This window comes from Myxocyprinus asiaticus, chromosome 30 (assembly GCF_019703515.2).
Source record: "Myxocyprinus asiaticus isolate MX2 ecotype Aquarium Trade chromosome 30, UBuf_Myxa_2, whole genome shotgun sequence".
Lineage (NCBI taxonomy): Eukaryota > Metazoa > Chordata > Actinopteri > Cypriniformes > Catostomidae > Myxocyprinus > Myxocyprinus asiaticus.
In genome coordinates this window covers 26,424,726-26,444,899 of record NC_059373.1, presented here as the reverse complement: position 1 = coordinate 26,444,899, position 20,174 = coordinate 26,424,726, and the positions used below count along the sequence as shown (strand labels likewise).

Sequence of the window (20,174 nt, the reverse complement as noted above, 5' to 3'; positions counted from 1 at the left end):
GCATCTATTGGGATCACACGCAGAGCTTTAGGATCTCTGAGCAGCTCTTTGTCTGCTCTGGTGCACAGCGGAAAGGAAGTGCTGTCTCCAAGCAGAGGATCGCCCACTGGCTCATTGACGCCATAACTATGGCATATCACGCCCAGGACATGCCACCCCCGGTAGGGCTACAAGCCCATTCTACCAGGGGTGTAGCGGCCTTCTGGGCCCTGGCCAGGGGTGCCTCTCCAACATACATTTGCAGAGCAGCAGGCTGGGCAACACCCAACACCTTTGCAAGGTTCTACAACCTCCGGGTGGAACCGGTTTCGTCCCAGGTAGTGGCACGCAATATAAGCGGATAAGCCCGGGATAGCCGGCCGGGTGTATCGCTTGCACATAGCGCCTTCCACCTCCTTTTGAGCTGAAGACATGCACCATTAATTCCCAGTAGTGTTCACAAACTTTGTTCCCTGTTTGACTTCCTCCGAGCCCTGTTGCAGTCAAGTTTTTGGAGAGACTCGCTGCCGGCCCAGTACACGTGCTAACTAAGAGTCCTGTTCTGGGGTAGGTGCTCCACATGTGGTGGTTCCCTGTAAGGCTAACCCCATGTGATATATATATCTTCCGCTAGTTCGTTTCCCTGTTGGCAAACTGCATCTTCCTAGGGCAGAGCCCCTCTGCCTCAGTCTCCATGTTTGTAGTAACTCCTCCCCCATTGGGTAGGATCTACCTTGAAGACTCTCCACATGGTCGGAAAGACCATGTGACGTATTTTTCCACTTAAATATCCCCCCCTCTCTTTGGGCAAGGTGTGGTCTCCGCGGTGTCTTCCCCTTGGGAGGGACACCCCCCGACTAGACCTGGCGGCCCAGTTGGATAATCCCCCTTATTTTTTAGGGAGTGGAAAAAAAGAAGGGGAAAAGAGGCCACGACTGGGTTAGCCTGTCTCTATCTTTTGGGTTGTCGACTTGTCCCCAAAGGGCCGTTCGACACTCATAACTATGTTGGGGGAGGTTACGTGTCAACCTGGTGTGCTGGCTATGAGGCACACAGTAGTCTGCCCACCACACACCGCCAGTTCACGTAACACAGTTCAGCCAATTGTGGTGGTTCGTATAGGGTCCTCTAGTGTCACTACATCGACACAATGTCGAGTGAGTGACAGATAGGGAATGTCATGGTTACTTGTGTAACCTCCTTTCCCTGATGGAGGGAACGAGACGTTGTGTCCCTCCTGCCACAACGCTGAACTACCTGCTGAAATGGCTGGACCTTGTATCGGCTCCTCAGCATAAAACCTGAATGAATGGTTGCATACCAGCTCCTTTTATACCCATATGTCCGGGGGAGTGGCATGCAAATACCACTCGCCAATTTTCATTGGCCTTTTATCAAAGACCAGAGGTATCTCGGGCTCCCAAGAGTGACACCTAGTGTCACTACATCGACACAACGTCTCGTTCCCTCCATCAGGGAACGGAGGTTACACAAGTAACCATGACGTTCACAAACTTCTGGAAGAGGCATCACTCCAACGACCAACATACTTGTGCTCAAACACAAGGAAATGAGGAAACATCTACAGTCTGACTCTAAAAGGTTAAAACTAGTCATATAGACAGATTTGTCGGGGGTACAATGCTATAACGGGCTTGTGACAAGGAGTGAGGGGTGGATGGGTCATTGGGCCCAGGGGAAAGGGGGCCCACCCATAAAAATTGTGTTTCGGCCCATAGGAACGAAGATCTCATGTTAAGTTTGTTTTGTTTAAGTATACGGATAACGTGATTTATCAATTTAAGCAAAGATGTCCATTTGCTCTTCCTGCTCTCTGTTTAGGAGAAACAATTGAGCTGTTTAAGGGATTTCATTTTTATTTGTATTTTCTTTGAGGGATAAAGCTTCTCCAGCAGCATCACAAAACCTCAGTCAATCAATACACCCTCTCAGCTAAGTACTGCAGTGTGTGTTGTACAAATGTCCCCTTACAAAACCAGGCTGCTTGGTTCAGTTTCATGTGACACAAAGGTGTGAAAATCTCAGGCAAAAATTCCAATAGTAAGCGCAGCAGTGGTTTAAAGTCACAAATGTCCAAAAGCCCAAGCCACTTGTCTTGGGGTCTTAAAAATCGAGGTGAATTTATGCGCGTGAATGGAGCTCGATGGATCTCTGAGCCCAGTGAAGGGGAACAAATGCACAGGGTTGCTTTTGCCCTCAACCTTGTGTGTTCAAGTTGCGGTAAGAGATTCTGCCATCGGCTTTTGGGCAAGAACACTGTAAATTACCCTAACTACTTCATGATTTCCCTACGTGCTATGTCCAAACATAAGATAATCAAGTGCTCTTATCTCGGTGATATAGTTTAATGAATCACTAAATCATTGATAGAATGGACTAAACCATATTGCCTTGTTTTATGGTAAACATCAAAGTTAAAATCCACAGTTTCTATGCATAAAGTATCCTAAAAATAAAAGCCTTATTTTTTATCCCACTTCCCCAATTTTTCTTGTGATCCTATATATTTTTATATACAGTATATAAAACAAGACCATTAACTATTTCTTTGAAAGCCATCTTAGAAGTACACTGTTAAGTGTGGCAACCTGCAATTTTTATGTTAATCTCGTGCGACTCCGTGTCCATATGTGCACCCTAGGGACGGCCCTGGACACAATAGCATGGTGTTGATTTCCGTAAAGCGTTTCTATGGGCACAGCGCCAACAAAAGTGCCTCTGGAAAGAAACCTCTTTAAGTTTTTTAATTGAAACCTGTTTGGTTGTAAAGAGTAGTGTCTCTAGTTTAGTTTGATATGCCCTTTAATAAAATCATAAAATTTTCATGATGTTCACATACAGTATGTGGATTTTAGGATATTATTCCCTCAGAAGTTTAAAAAACATGTTAGTTATTTTGAATAACTTTCAACATTAACACATCTGTGGATCATTTTGCTTCATTTTAATATAAATTTTGTTACATTTTATTTTGTTATCACTGTACAGTACGGTTCTGTTCATTAACATTAGTAAATGCATTCCTATATACAGTATTTACTGTGCATTTTCACACTGAGAATCAATGGGTTCATCCAAAAGCTGAAAAGTGTTGCTTTCAGAAGTTTTAAAAGGAGTTAGGATGCAAATAAGGTTGTTCTGAGACCAGTGCAGACAGAAAGCACACTGAAGGTTAAGCCATTCACTAAACAGGGAGCAAGGGAGCAAGGGGACATTCTATAGCTTTCTATGCGGCTAAGGGCATTCACTCCTAACATCCGACCAAAAGTTTAGTTTCAGGCTGCAGATGATGTTTGGACCACTCTACATGTTTGACAGACATGGGACAATGATAATCAGTACATAGATTCAGAATTTATAATTTGTAATTTTATTTGAATGTGGTTGGCAGTGATTGGATGGTGCTGGCCATTACTTTGAATAAGAATTATTTATTCAGCTTTACAGAAAATTTGCTGTAATGTCTGTAACGTCTCAGAAACATAAATAACCAACACTCCTGGAAACATACTAAACAATTGGATGGAAAAAATCTGACTTTCTGTAGCTTGGTATTTTATTTTTATTCTTTTGTTATTAACATTTTTATTGATTCCATCTACAAAAACCAATAAACACAACATAAAATATGGAATCAATTATATAAATTAAACCCCTCCCCCCGAACACACACACACACGACACAAACACACATTACAGTGGTCTCTTACAATTATAACAAAAAATTAGAAACAAGCTAAAAAAATATACTTTCAAAAAACAAGAGTGCACATACACATCAAACAACATTTTTTAAATAAAAAATCCCTCTCCATTGCCCCTCCCCGAGAACCCTCAAAAAATCCAAATATCCACCCACCTTCCTATTAAACAAATCCCACTTTCCCAACCTTCTATAGATCACCTCCTCAAATGCCGCAACCTCACTCATCTCTTCGCACCACTCCCGAAATGAGGGTGCCCCAGCCGTCTTCCACCCCCTGAGAATTATTCTCCTGGCCATCATAACTCCGGCCAGGACCCAACTTCTCAAATGGCTATCCCCAAAATTAATGACCTCCCCATCACCCAAAATGCAGAGTATGGGGCAAAATGAAAACCGTGTGTCCAACACATCACACATAAATCCCTGAATCTTCAACCAAAATTCCTGTAGCCCCAAAAAACATGGGTTGTGTCCCCGTCTTCTGATTGGCATTGCCAGCATGTGGGTGTGTCTTTAAGACCAAGTCTGTACAATCTAGAGGGTGTCCAATATAATTGATTCAAAATCTTAAATTGTATCAGACGCACCCTTGAATCTCTAGATGCAGACTTGACATTTTTTAGAATCTTAGCCCACAGTCCCTCCTCCAATACCAAATTTAAATCTATCTCCCATAATCTCTTGAGAGAAGTTGAAGCTCCATCCCCCAGACTCTGAAATAACAGGGAGTAATACACTGATGCCTCGTGACCTTTTCCAAAAGCAGTAATCACCACTTCTAGAGTATCTGCCGCTTTAGGGGGGTGTATGCTACTCCCAAAATTAGTACAGAGCAGGTGGTGCACCTGTAAGTACCTGAAGAACTGAGATCTAGGAATCCTGAAATATTGGACCAAATTTTCAAATGATCTCAACCCACCACTCTCATATAGGTCACCGTGTGTATTAACACCCCTCACAATCCACTCTGACCAGCAGAAAGGGGAATCACCAATACACAACTTTGGGTTTAGCCATATGCTCGAGGCAACATTTAAATAAATGTCTGAATTAAACATTCAGGACACTTTTGTCCATAGCGCGTGCAGATGCGAGATGACGGGGTGCAACTTAACTTCTCCAATTAGTTTAATAGAAAGGCTTTGTAATAGTAAAATAGGGGCAATAACTTCCTGTTCAATTCCAAACCAGGGAGGGGCTCTCTCAGGTGCAAGTGACCAATGAGCTAAATATCTTAGAATGCATAATAATAAAACAAAATCTTGGGTAGGCCTAGCCCACCTTTGTCAATCGGCCTATGTAACTTGTTGAAATGTAACCTGATACGCTTTCCATTCCAAATGAAGGACTTTGCTAGACTATCAAATTGCTTAAAATAAGAGGGACATCTACAGGGAGAGATTGTAGTAGGTAGTTGAATTTTGGAATACAATTCATTTTAATAACATTAACCTTCCCAATCATCGATAAATGTAATGAAGCCCACCTACTCACATCACTCAAAAACCTTTTTATTAAAGGGTCAAAACGAACTCTGACTAAATCACATAATTTTGCTGGGAATAAAATGCCCAAATACTTAATGCCCTGTTTGGGCCATTGAAAGCTGCCCGGTTGAAAAGCCGTTACTGGGCAGTACGCAGTCAGAGCTAAAGCTTCGGATTTAGACCAATTAACTCTGTATCCCAAAAATTTAGAAAAGGAATTAATAATTCTGTGGAGGCAAGGCATAGATCTAGGGGGGTCGGAGACAAATAATAAAATATCATCTGCGTAAAGTAAAAGCTTATGCGCCACACCTCCCGCCGTCACCCCTGGAAAATCATCCTCTTTTCTTATCGCGGCTGCTAATGGATCCAGGGCAAGACAGAACAATAATGGCGAAAGAGGGCAACCCTGCCGAGTGCCCATATTCAGAGTAAAATAATCTGAAATTAATCCATTTGTTTGTACCGCTGCTACAGGGTGTCTATAAAGTAATTTAATCCATCCAATAAAAGGATTTCCGAACCCGTATATTTCCAAAATCTTAAAAATAAAAGCCCCGGAGCCTTGCCAGTAGGCAGTGCCTTAATTACCTCACCAAGCTCTTCCAAGGTTATCTCAGAATCAAGAGAATTTTTTTGCTCAGTCGTCAGTTTAGGGAGTTCTAATTGTTCCACAAAATGTCTAATATCTTCATCAGTAGAAGAAGATGTGGAACTATAGAGATCAAAATAGGACTCTTTAAAGGCATTATTAATATCATTGGCCAAGGTAAAAATTTCAACACCAGCAGATTTCACTGAGGGAATGGTAGAAAAAGACTCTCTCTGGTTTATATATCTAGCCAAAAGCTTCTCTGCTTTGTGCCCTGACTCAAAGTATAACTGTCTTGCCCTGAATAACCAAAACTCCACCTTCCGTGACAAAATAGTATTATATCTGTATTTCAAACGAGTCGATTCTTTAATGCCATCAGATGACATTCGGTGCTTCAGCTCTGCCTCTGCACTTTTAATATTCTCTTCCAACTCCACGAGTTCTCGTGCTTTGGATTTTTTGGTGAATGAGGCATACTGTATGATCCGGCCCCTAAGAAATGCCTTAAGTGCCTCCCAAGCCACGCCCACAGAGGATACTGAGAACCAGTTGGTCTCCATATAAACATTGATTTCAGTCTTTAACATTTGTTGGAAATCAGGATTTTGCAAAAGGGATACATTAAAGCACCAACTATATGATTTCTTTTTTCTCCGTATACGGCAACACCTCTAAACTCACCAGGGCGTGATCTGAGACCAATTGAGCAATCAACAACAGATGAAATGAGGGACTTAGATATATATATATATATATATATATATATATATATATATATATATAATCTATTCTAGAATAAATCTTATGGACTGATGAAAAAAATTTATAGTCCCTACCAGATGGGTTCAAAAGTCTCCAAATATCTGTAAGACCAATTTTTACACATCTTGTGAAGCGTCATTGTTGCTCTAGGGGGCTTACACACTTTTGCTTCACTATGATCAAAAGATTAAAGTCTCCTCCCAATATTATATCATGAGGGGTGCCAGCGTCTTGCAATCAGTGTAATGATTCCCCTACTCTTACTTGAGCCAGCATAAAAAAAATCATGTCCACCCCATATCTTCCCAAATTTTTCAGCTTCCTGTGGGGAAAGATGCGTTTCTTGAAGAAATACTATATCATATTTCTTACGCTTAAGAAAAGAAATAACCTTCCTTCTTTTTATGGGGTGCCCCAATCATTCACATTCCATGTGGAGAGAGATAACCTACTCATATTAACATTTGACATATTGATATAATAAAAAAAAATTGTGTGTCAAAAACAAGATTATACAGACCACATTCCCCATTACTGCAACAATCAAACACCAAACTTTCCCCTGAACAAAACAAACAGAAAAAAGAAAAACGTGCGCATTAACCCTGCACATGACCGCGCCAACCGGCATCAATCCCTCTAAACTCAAAAGGTCCATGTATGCCTACAAGAGCCCCCGCAACAACTTTGCCATTGGATTGCTCAAGTCCGGTGCTTCTGCACAAATTTGTGAGGCAAAATTACATAACAGAAAATACTTTGTAAAACAGACCCCAGCCAACAGGCAGAATAAACACAAAGAACATGTAGATTCATTCACAGAACTGTCTTGAAGGTGTGTTCCTCCACAAAACAAATTCCAGCTGATATAAAGCCGTTCAGTTTCCTCGGACAGACAAACAATTGTTCAGTGAGCTGGACGTTATGAGTGCAGCAGATGATGAAATCATTCTTCTGTCCCTTAAAAATACTCCACAAAAACAAACTCCAGCCAAATTGAGGCATAAGCACAAAGAACGAACAGATTCATCCACAACTGTCCCGAAGAAGTGTTATTCCACAAAACAAGCTCCAGCCACTAGGCGGAACCAGCACAAAAAGAAACAAAACAGGCATCCCGGTTCCTCAGATGATCAAGTGCCAAACTCACTTGGAGGCTGCGAAAAAAAATAAAATAAAATACACCATGATTTACTCAGCCCGTCAACTTTATAAAAGACATTCTTTATGTGAGAATGTAAATATTTTGCGGTCATCCATAGAGTCCATTCTCAATCTGGCCGGGAACTTCAGTGTAAAAACAATCTTATGTCAATGCAAAAGTTTCTTGAAGGAAGTGTCATTCCACAAAACAAACTCCAGCCGCTAGGCGGAGCCAACACAAAAAGAAACAAAAAAGGCACCCAGCTTCCTCAGACAATCGAGTCACTGAACAGCGAATCAGTCCACTAATATAAGAAACATCAAATGGCTTACTCCAATGTGTTTATGAAGGAGAGTGCCTGTTTTGAACATGTAAATACTTTGCTGCTGTCCTCTGTGTCTATTCTCAGTTTGGCCGGAAACATCAGTGCAAAAACGATCTTCCGTTGATGTAAGAGTTTCTTACATTCCTTGAACCGATCACGTTTCTCTCTTGTCGAATTCGCAAAGTCCGGGAACAAAAAAATATTGTGATTCTTCCAAGAATGCTTTCCTTTGCTCCTTGCCTGGCGCAACACAAGATCTTTATCGGATGATCTCAGAAATTTGGCCAGAATTAATCAGGGCCTGTCTCCCTCAGCTGATCTCCGAGCTGGGACTCTGTGAGCTCGCTCGATTTCCAGTTTATGGCCTGCTATATCGAGCAGACTTGGGAAGAGCTCATCAAGGAATTTCACTATATCTCTGCCTTCTTCATGCTCAGGAATTCCAACAATCCATATGTTTTACCTTCGGCTCATATTTTCGAAATATTCCAGTTTTTCCAAAATGTGTTCCAAGTCTGTTCTGGACACAGGTGGATTAGCGGATAATTCCCTTTCCGATGACTCCAGATAATCGATTCATTTCTCAACATCTACCACTCCTGTGACCAACTCACAGAATTTTGTTTCCATCGCCGTGATTGATCGACGTATTACAGCGAGATCCTCCAAATCAGCAACAACCTTCGTCAGCATCACCGAGATGTTGGACAGTTGATGCTGAATTTCTTCTCCAGATGTGCCTTCCAAATCGAGTCCCTGGCTCGCAGGGCCGTCAGAGGCCTCAGCTTGAACACGTAAGTGCCTTTTAATGTCTCCAGAGTCTGAGGATTTTGACTTCTTTGCCATGTTTACCTCAAAGAGCAAGTATGTAACTGGGTTTACCTATCTGTCACTCACTCGACGTTGTGTCAGGGGTCACTCTTGGGAGCCCGAGACACCTCTGGTCTTTGATAAAAGGCCAATGAAAATTGGCGAGTGGTATTTGCATACCACTCCCCCGGACATACGGGTATAAAAGGAAGCTGGTATGCAACCACTCATTCAGATTTTCTCTTCGGAGCCGAATGGTCGATGTTTACTGAGCTGACTTTTCATTCACCTCTGCTGGATCTGGCGGCGCATTTCACCAGCTTCTCCCTCCTCTGCACTGGTGCACTGCAGAGAATGCCCCTGGGTGCTTCAGCAGAAAAAAGAGAGTATATTTTCCTAAAAGAGTATATTTCTCTAAAAGAGCGGCACACACTGAATGTCGTTTTAAAGACACATCTTTTTAAAGATGACTTTCCATTTGTGTGTTATTCCTGGTTGCGGTCATTACCTCTCAACTTCTGACGGTCACGGTCGCTGTCTTTCGTGGCTGGGCGCGACCCACATGGAGACAGCTTTCGTGGATGGATCATGTACTCACTGCGAGAACATGACCATGGCAACGTTGCGGTCACGGCTTGAACCCTCGCAGCTCGATGATTGGTTCCTGGGCTCGCAGCGTTGCTCAAAGCAGCCACGCCCCGCTCCAGTCCCTTTCTCCCCGGAAGTGCTTGAGGAGCTGACAAGATCATGGGAGGCACCTTTTACTGCCCGGTCCTGATCCTTCAGCTCCCGTGCCCTCACTACCCTCGATGGCAGGGCGGCCAGGGGCTATTCGGCGATTCCCCCCCTGGATAAGGTGCTCGCGGTGCACCTATGCCCGCAGAGCGCTGCCACCTGGCGCGGACGCCCAAAGCTCCTGTCCAAGGCCTGTAGGTTCACGTCGTCCCTGATGGCCAAAGCTTACATTGCCGCTGGACAAGCTGCTCTCCTGCAAGTCCACCAAGCCAAGGCACTAAAGGAACTGCACAAGGGTAGTTCCATCCCAAATTTGATGCAGGAGCTGCGCTCAGTGACCGACCTCGCTCTCCGGGCGACGAAGGTCACGGCGTGGTCTCTCGGGCGGACTATGTCCACCTTAGTTGTCCAGGAGCACCACCTTTGGCTCAACCTGGTCGAGATGGGTGAGGCTGACAAGGCATGGTTCCTTACTGCCCCCATTTCCCAGATTGGCCTATTCGGTGACACCGTCGAGGACTTTGCCCAGCAGTTCTCAACTTTGCCCAGCAGTTCCCACCGCAGGAAACAGACGCCACCCATCTCACGGCTGGCCACCAAGAACCCTCGGAAGGCTTCGAAGCACCCCTGAGACGGGTGACCCAGGGATGACGAAAACCACCTTGGAGCTGGTAAGCAGACCACTCCATCCCCTGGTGGAGGGCCGAGAGGAGAATCTTTTGTTGCTTTTTCATTTAATTTTGCCACATGCCCAAGTGGCTGCGGTACCCAACAGTTCAGCAAAAGAGCAGTTTCCTCGTTCCCTGGGTCACGTACCTGGTGTGCACGGCCGTCATCACGACCACCGTCCACCTTTCCATCCTTGCAGGTTTGGCGCTCCAGAGGCATTCTCCCCGCCCCTGCACGCCCAGCTGTGGCACAAATCCGCCCCCAATATGACAGTCTCCAGGGGTCACGAGGACAGGCCTCTTCCTCCCCCATCCCAGGCTGTTCCGGGGGTGGTCACAAGAAGCCAGGTAAGTGCCTTGATGTCCCTGAACTCAGCATGGCCACAACATGGCTTGGCACCTCAAGGTCTGCCCCGCCGCGAGGCCCCACCTGCCGGTACGGCCAACAAGATTGTCCCCTTGGTCTCCCTCGCTCAAGCTTGGATGCATGGGTTGCACTTTCCAATCCGTCACGATGGCTGATCCGGAATGTCCGACTCGGCTACGTGATTCAGTTTGCCAGGTGTCCGCCCAGGTTCAGTGGCATCCACTTCACCTCGGTGAAGGGCAAGAACGCTGCTACCTTGCGCGCGGAGATCACTACCCTCCTACGGAAGGATGCGATAGAGCCTGTCCCTCCGGCCGAGATGAAGAAGGGGTTTTACAGCCCTTCCTGCCACAACGCTGAACTACCCGCTGAAATGGCTGGGTCCTTGTCTCGGCTCCTCAGCATAAAACCTGAATGAGTGGTTGCATACCAGCTCCTTTTATACCTGTATGTAAATACCACTCTCCATTTTTTTTTAATCAAAGACCAGAAGTGTCCCAAGAGTGACCCCTAGTGTCACTACATCGACACAACATCTCGTTCCCTCCATCAGGGAACCGAGGTTACGCAAGTAACCAGGATGATATCGAATCTCACCAGATTATAACATAAAAATATTTTAAAAGTAGCAAAGTGTGCAGAGCCCGCAATCACACGTGTGCTTCTCGCATGGCGTCACGTGTCCCCAGCTTGGTATTTTTTAAGATTTCACAACTTAGTCCTGCTGTCCACAAATGTGGAGATACATTTTTAGGAAAACTATTTGCTCTAGACATTTTTTATTTTTTGCTTGCTTGTTTTTAGGTGCTATTAGTTACAAATCAAAAAGGGAAATGAATAATGCACACAGCAGTCATGCTCGGGTCTCAGGATGTTGAGGATGAGTCGAGTATTTGGTGTGGTATGTGGGCTGATGGAGTGAGTTCATTCTGTGCTATTTTTTTAATTGTTGGTCTGTGTATTGTACATGGCGTCAAATGGACATCTTTTGACATTGCATTGTGTCTCACTGTTTATTCACCATCTTGTGCCATTAGCATCATGTTTTTAAGACAGCGTATAAAGTTTCAATGAGTTCAGCTTTTAAAAATGTATCTCAAGACCCCTGTAGTTTAATTCCACCATCAGTTAATAATAATAATTCCTTACATTTATATAGCACTTTTCTAGGCACTCAAAGTGCTTTACATAGTAGAGGGGGAATCTCCTCAATCACCACCAGTGTGCAGCATTCACCTGGATGATGTGACGGCAGCAATAGTGCACCAGTAAGCTCACCACACTCCAGCTATTGGTGGAGAGGAGAGTAGAGTGATGTAGCCAATTCAGGGATGGGGATTATTAGGAGGACATGATTGATAAAAGCCAATGGGGGAATTTGGCCAGGACACCAGGGTACACCCCTACTCTTTACGAGGAGTACCCTTGGATTTTTAATGACCACAGAGAGTCAGGACCTCGGTTTAACGTCTCATCCGAAGGATGGTTCCTTTTTATAGTATAGTATTCCCATCGCTATACTGGGGCATTAGGATCCACACAGATCATATGGTGAGCACCCTCTGCTGGCCTCCCTAATTCCTCTAAATTTCTGTCCATCTGCTTTAAAATGCAAGACAGTGTCCTGTGTATATACTTTAACCAACCAGACTGTCCATAATCACCATAAAGCTAATTTGTGCTATAAACACATTTTTGCCTGAAAACCAGTTGACTTTCGAACTTTATTTTGTTGAGGAACATCAAACCACTGTCATCTTTGCCTGCTTTTTACTGCAGAAAGCTCTCTTATTAACAATAGAGATGTTGTGCCCAAACAGTAGCCGAGAGCAGATTGAGAGTGAGTGGGAAAATTCCTTGTAAACTATGTCTGATTTGAACTCCATTACCCAAGAATGTTTCTGATAAGTATTTAATGATAGCAAGACAGTGGACATTGGTAAGAAAATAGGCCAGTGAAAACTTACTGGGAAAAATTGACAGAGCGACAAAAGTATCAGTGATTGGAGAAAGAAGATCACATGTGTAGCATGATCAACTTGCAGGCTACCTATAGAAGAAAGCTATAAATGTTTTCTAAATTGATTTCATATTCTTCCATTTGTATGTGCCTCTACTTTTAGTCAACTTCATTTTGTGCATGCCATTAAGCCCCTTTATAAAGAGCAGATTGCTTGAGACATGCTGGTCCTCATTCGCTCTCTTTTCTCACCTTTTTCCTCTTTATTTCTCCCCTTATTTCTCCCTCTCTCTCCTAGTCCTGAAGACATCAGGTTGCATACTTGGCTGCAATAATCTGCCACTGACTGGCGACAGGTGCAGCTGCTGCCATTGCCACTGTTAACAAGCCGTTTCATCATGGTTAGCTTGCCGTGATTATCCCCTGTTGTAGCCACAGTACCTTGGGTGGCCATTTTATGATGCTGAAGATGTCAGAGGAAATAGTTCCATTAATAATCCTTAGCCTACTGTCCTTTCCGAGTCATTTGGTTCTGAAATTGCAAATTTATGTGTCATCCTCTATTTCCATTTTCCATCAGATACACATGGATAAATTAGCAAATCAAGCTTGTGAATATCATTTAGCACTAAAACAGGATTGTTTACAGTCTGATTTTGGTCACAATAAAAGTAAAGAGCTTTCTAAAATGTGCCTAACATGTAAATTCTGCCAGTGGTCCTAATTATTATTATTGGTGCCATTAATAAACAGTTTGTTACACTGAGATTTTTCTTAGGGAACTGGCTCCATACAGCACATTCAATAAATATATTGCCTCGTTGAGTCTACAGGTAATGTGTGCTCTTAGAGCTTTAGTTGGCTTTATATATTTTCCTCCTGATCTACTGGAGGTCTAGAATCCGGCCACTGGAGAGATGGCGTGTCAACAGCAGTAAGCCTTGTGGTCACTGTGCTGGGCTGGCTTACCATGCTAACGACTCTACTGACAGGACATAAAGAGCCGTTTGGGGTTCATTTCCATTAACACAGATTTAGGCTGTGTCTGAAACTTGAAAATATTGCCTTTTTAGGCAGTTTAGGGACATAGAAATGCATCAAGGCATGCCCAAATTCGGTGTGTGTACAACGTCTTGTCTAAAAAGATTACTCCATCTGGCTGATTTTTGAAGGCATCATATAAGTATCCCTCGCTGCCTATAATATCCCACAATCTTGACTATGCAATTCAGCAGTTGGTTAAAAAAAAAAAAAAAGAAGGCATCTGATGATGTGACTGAAGGCAGTAAATCAGTGTATACCTTCTTTCTAAAATGCTGTCTGTTGAATCACTGATTGACTAGGCAGCAATGCAGATGCCATTGACTTTGGACAGTCTTGTAGAGGTACCTGCCCAACTGGTTACTGAATTACAAAATTGGCCCAGATAGTCAAACAGGTATTAGTCACCATCACTCAAAGTCCCATTGTGCTTGTTGATTTTTCTTTTTTAAAGGTTAATTTATATCACTGCTTGATAATGAAATAAATTCATTAAATTCATTTGCAGTAGTGTGGTGGTGGCTTCTATTGTTGTCAATTCTCTCAGTCTGGCACCAGCTCTGCTCTATCTAAAATTAAGCCTTCAACATCACCTCTGAATACTGATTAATAGTCTCATGATTATAACAGCCAATCTGTGCTATATCTATCAATGCCGGCCTTGCCTTCTCCTTCATTTAGCGCTCAAAGTGAGGAGTGCGTTTCCATGACAACATGGTCAAAGCCTTCTTGGCAGATTGTGGATGTGTGCCTTATAAGGCAAACAACCACATCATGTTTGTTGGTAGGCAAAAGTGCCTTTTGGAAGACATAATGTGTTTTAGTCACATGACCACCACAATTTCTTGATCAGTTACCTCACATTTTATGGTATTCTGTGTAAATGTTCAGGAATGTTGTTTGTATTTTTAAGAGATTTATTACAGACTGAAGAATCATGGTTACTGTGGAAGAAAACTGTCTTGGGGAATTTGATGAAACTAATGCTTAAATTGACTGTTCATACTGTCAAATGATGTCCCCCTGATTCATTTTCACAATAATCCTTATTTGATATAAACACTTACCATAGAACTTCACTGAGTACAGCATATTTCACTCCTGAAAGCTTTTATTGTTACACTCGCTATATTTGCTGAATTTAACTACCATCTCGCTGGAGAACAGACAATTTTCTGTTAAACAAGAAGAAAGGACTGTTTTGCACTCAGTGTTTTCGTGGTTACTGATGACCAGAATTAAGTGAACATGGAGGGAATATGCAAATGAGAGCTTTTAAAAGCCTGCTATTTTATTCAGCATTATGAACGCCATCACTTCAATCGACTCACCCCGCAGTGCCTCATCACATATTCCTGCGTTTCATACGCCACAGTCTATTTTCAACACTTCTATTTCTGCACGGACTGAAGCACACTAGCCAGTACACTCACCGGTGTGCTTTAGTTTTAGAAATAGAGAAATTGTGTAAGAATGTCCATTGCGTTTCTGTTGGTTGTGGGCCAGCAATTTTTCTTTTTTCTTTTAAATTTGTTAGGGCTGTTCACACAGGATGCATTATTGTGTTAAAAACAGCTAGTTGGAGCAGAACAGAATCAACAGAAAGCGAGTTCCTAGGCATATTAGCTTCTATAAACCTTTGCTTACATAAACATTTAGAACGTATATGAACATAATCTTATCTCGCCCCAGATTCATGTGATTGGTCCTTTGTTTTACAACTGACATACACTCACTGAGCACTTTATTAGGAACACCTGTAGACCTACTTATTCATGCTATTATCTAATCATCCAATGCATAAGGTCATGCAGTTATGGGTCAGGAGCTTCAGTTAATGTTCACATCAACCATCAGAATGGGGAAAAAAAATTGCACTCAGTGAGTATTTCTGTAACTGCTGATCTCCTGGGATTTTCACACACAACAGTCTCTACAGTTTACTCAGAATGGTGCCAAAAACAAAAAATATCCAGTGAGCGGCAGTTCTGCGGACGGAAATGCCTTGTTGATGAGAGAGGTCACGGAGAATGGCCAGACTGGTTTGAGCTGACAGAAAGGCTACGGTAACTCAGATAACCCCTCTGTACAATTGTAGTGAGCAGAATAGTATCTCAGAATGCACATGTCGAACCTTGAGGCGGATGGGCTACAACAGTAGACCATCATGTCGGGCACTTTATTAGGACCATAATGTTCCTAGTAAAGTGCTCGGTGAGTGTAAATCTATGCATTGCAGACATTCGTCTAGCATATGTATACACAGACTAACAATTAGCCTAATAAATGGTGCAGACAGAATGCCCTTAAATTTTTAACTAATTAATAATTATGATAATGCAAAAAAAAATGTTTTTAATTATATATTTTTTGCTTAAATCCAGACTAAGCCAGAATAAGACAAAAAAGGCTCAACATAAGCAATCCAAGCAAGGTCAAACAGATACAATTCTTGACCGGGCCATGGTGTGTAATGTTGCAACATTTCTTGTTACGACAGAGATTGAGTCAGGTCAAGCTGACTGCCATTAATTGACCTTTGGAAGTGTTTACCAGGGACTGAAATATCATTACCAACATGAGAAAATCAAAGATAAAACAGTTAGAAGCTCGCATCGCAATCAATAGCCCTGCTCCATCTTTTCTTTCCTTCAGCACTTCCACAGAGCCAAGAGCGTTGCCATAGTGATATGAAATGGGTGCATAGTGCTGCAGCAGTTGCACTCTCCTGTACATCACAGTATGTTGTGCACATTCAAATATTCAATGTCCATGTTTTTTTCCTCCATTTACACTGATTTATGATTTTCAATTTTCCATTGACTGTATTATTAAAGAAACATTGCAATTGCAATTCTGGTTGTGCAACATGGTTATACATGCAGAATATAAATCAAGAAAAACTCTCAAGGTTGAAACTTGCTTTTCAAGGGATAATGAATTCAGAGCATATACATCTAACAATGCCACCATGATTGACGTTACTGTTCTATGTACATTTGTAGAATTTACTTTTGGACTTAATTTCCCTCTCTCTCTCCCTCTCTCACAGTGTGACAATGCAAAGGGATTGCGGGCTTTCTTTGATGCAATCTGCTACGGGCCAAAACATTTGATGATCTTTGGAGGAGTGTGTCCATCGGTGACTTCAATCATCGCCGAATCATTAGAGGGGTGGAATCTCGTACAGGTAAGTGTCACAGCCAGTATCTGAATTATTAAGATTGCATTGTGATATCCATTTGTTTTGCAGAAGAACAGTTTTTTCCAGTCTGGTTCCAGTCCGATGTCCAAACATGCATACTTCCCTGCTACTCACAGTATGCAAAAAGCAGTGTGTCAAATTAGTTAGATTTCCAAAAATGTAGTATTCATGGCACAGTAAGACATTTGGACAAGACAGCTGACATTTTGTTATCTCATACCCACAGAACATAATTTATCAAGGGTCAAGAATTAAGTTCTTAATCAACTGCAGTATATACTCTGAAAGTGGGAATTTGGATGCGGCTGATGTCTCTTTATTCTAAGACCCCTGATCAGCTCATTAATAGAGACTCCATGAACTTGAGCGTCTAAATTAAGGGAGACCTCAAAAATGTTCAGTGTTGGGGTAGTCTAGAATCAGGATTGGCAAACACTATATGATTAAAAATGCAATTTTTTTCTAAAAAATGTAATGTTTCATATTGTATTCTGATTACACACACTTGAAAATTTCATGCCAAATATTTACGTTAATGACTTTAAAAAATACCATCTTAAAACCAAAGACTGGTGAAGCTATACCAGAAAATCAATCCCAATGCTGATAAAAATTTGAAAAATGTGTAAACTTCTCCTGCAGTTTTAAGCTAGCTCCTACAGAGATCTCTGTCTTGAGCACACCCAAGGGGGTGTTTAGTGTGTTAATACTGTGATTTTAACAGGAAGTCAGCATTTGGCTTCTTTAAGCCTGTAATCTGTGTATTAGTGCATCACTGACAGAACTTGTACGCTGAGGTTGCCATCGGCACACATGGCTTGAGGAAGAAATGCTGTTGTAATGTTTCTGTGAGGGGTATGTCCGGCTATAAAGGAATGCCACAGAGGAATCCCCTTCGGGCAACAGTGCTTTCGCTTTTGTGTTGGCAGATGTTTAAGTGGTCAGCCTCTAAGCCAGCTGACATTTCACCAAGAAAACCTGGCACTTTTCCAGTGTTATTCCACAAAATTGGCTTGTTTCCATGAAAGGAGCTGCAATTTACAATACTATACACAGTATTAAGTGCAAATTAAGAACAAAATGACTTTTTGAGTTGGAAAAGGATTTGAGCATATTTAATGTTCCTTTGGACCAAGTAGTCAGACGAAGTAATAAAAAGGTAAGAAATGAAATCAAAACAATGCATTTAACAACATTTATTGACAGTAATGAATCAGGGGGAAATCCTTGCCATTTGGGTAATTAATGCATTTGTGTTCTCTGAGTGTTCTCGCCTTTCTGAGGGGTTTGGGTAGAGAATAATCTTACAGAAGTCCTAATTTGTGGACTAATCTCCCATTAACCCCAGCTGAGTAGATCTCTAATTAGCCAGGGTGATGGGATGTGAACACATACACAGTGGGATTAGCAGTGACATGCCTCAGAAAGGTTTTACATGACAAAATAAAACACAAACAAAGTGATTTAGACTAAAGTGTCCAAGGCTGTGAAATTAGGGGTGTATTATGATGGTTCGACTTGATCACAAGTCGTTCAACAGCGGAACAGTTGATCAGTGAGGTTGACTAATTTATCTATATTTTGTCTTATAATTGTCACTAGTTTTGACATTTTTACCAGTGTTGCTTTAACAAACAAGTTGAGAGCATACTGTGTTTTAGGCAGTTTGCAATGTAAAACCATGTTGGAAAAGTGTTGTTAAATTGACCCTTCGCTAAGCCCCACCTTAAAAGCATTTCTGACCTATTCTGTTTTAGCAACTGTTGCTGTGCGCCATTTCTCTGACATGCGTTTATTAATTTACAATGGGAGCCTATGGGAATAATGTGTGTTTGAGTAGTTTTAAGCAGGATTTTATCAAGATAATCAAACAAATGTGCAACACGTTATTGCTGGTGCACTTGTAATACTGACAAGAGGTACCCAGAGAGGATACACGCAGTCTTTTTTCTATCTTTTAAAAAAAAATCTTTAAATAAATCTTGAGAAGCGAATGCTGTGGATTAAACTGTCAGATTTCATTTCCAAATGAACATGTAAGACATCAGCGAGGACACCTACATTTGTTCCAAGGTAAATTAAAGCTAATAAATGAATGTTAATTAATTTACGTATTGATTCAGGTCTTAGTAAAGGCAATAGTAAATAAGGCGTTCACAGCATCATAATGAGTGTGTTATGAGACATTATGAGCAGTTCTGTTCACTTGCATTAATGTTATCAGGTGTGTAATCACCATCAAATGACGCTTTTCTCTTTTCAAGTGACTGTGATAATCGTTTTTCTTTATTCTGATTCACAGTCTCTGCAGTTTTCAATCAAATTACTGTGTAATTTAATGATTTCTGTTACAAAAAATGTCAGATAAATATGCCTTACAATGTCACTCTTCATTTCAGCCCATTTAATAATGTTGTCAATTCCATTTATTAGAATATTTGACCAAAGACGTGCCGTTCACTGCAATCTACCATTCATTTCATGCAATGGTAACCAAGGGGGGTGGAGCATAGTGAAGTGTCAATTTATCCCCTTTAAAGGGATAGTTCACCCAAAAATGAAAATTCTCTCATTATGTTCTCACCCTCATGCCATCCCAGATGTGTATGACTTACTTTCTTCTGCAGGACACAAATTACAATTTTTAGAAGAATATCTCAGCTCTGTAGGTCCATTCAATCCAAGTGAATTGTGGCGAGAACTTTTATGCTCCAATAATCACATAAAGGCATCATAGAAGTAATCCATACGACTCCAGGGATTTAATCCATATCTTCAAAAGTGATACAAAAGGTGTGGGTGAGAAACAGATCAATATTTAAGTCCTTTTTTTGCTAGAAATTTTTCTAGGCCTGAAATATACTAGTGCTTGACCAACACAATCACTGTGTCTCGTTTTCGAAGGCTGCGTGCTAGGTAGGACGCTGTAGTATACCAAGCGTCCTCCTTTAAAAAAGCCTCGTTTAAATGAGAAAGCCTTCATAGGACAAACAAAAACGGAACGTAACATGGTTGCTATGACAGCACGCCACTCTTTAACAAGCACGAGCGCTTTGAGCGGAACAGTTGATCATCATATTTCATATTTACGGGCAAATTGGCATCATTTTTTTTTAGACATTTCCGTTGAAGCAAAGAATTATGGGTTATGAGTGCCCACAAAGGATACACCTCATGCATCCTCCGAATTCCCCTGAAAGAAGGTTGCAAACGAAGGCTGCATTCAAAGTGTCCTACTCGCTTTTATGAAACGAGACAGCCTCGATGACGTATGTGGCCGACAAATGCAACCTCCGGAGGACGCAGCCTTCCAAACGAGACATAGCCATTGAGTGCACATGGTCCAGTTGAACATGCTTAACGTGTGTT

The 20,174-nt window shown here is 41.9% G+C and overlaps 1 protein-coding gene across 1 annotated transcript in view; it reads left to right on the top strand.

The window, feature by feature from the left end:
• The window catches only part of LOC127420807 (gamma-aminobutyric acid type B receptor subunit 2-like), a 382,579-nt gene that overhangs the window by 90,928 nt on the left and 271,477 nt on the right, over positions 1 to 20,174 (top strand). Inside the window, exon 2 of the mRNA XM_051663355.1 lies at positions 16,653 to 16,790. Within this exon, the coding sequence (XP_051519315.1) occupies positions 16,653 to 16,790 (138 nt within the window). The remainder of the gene's footprint in view (positions 1 to 16,652; positions 16,791 to 20,174) is intronic.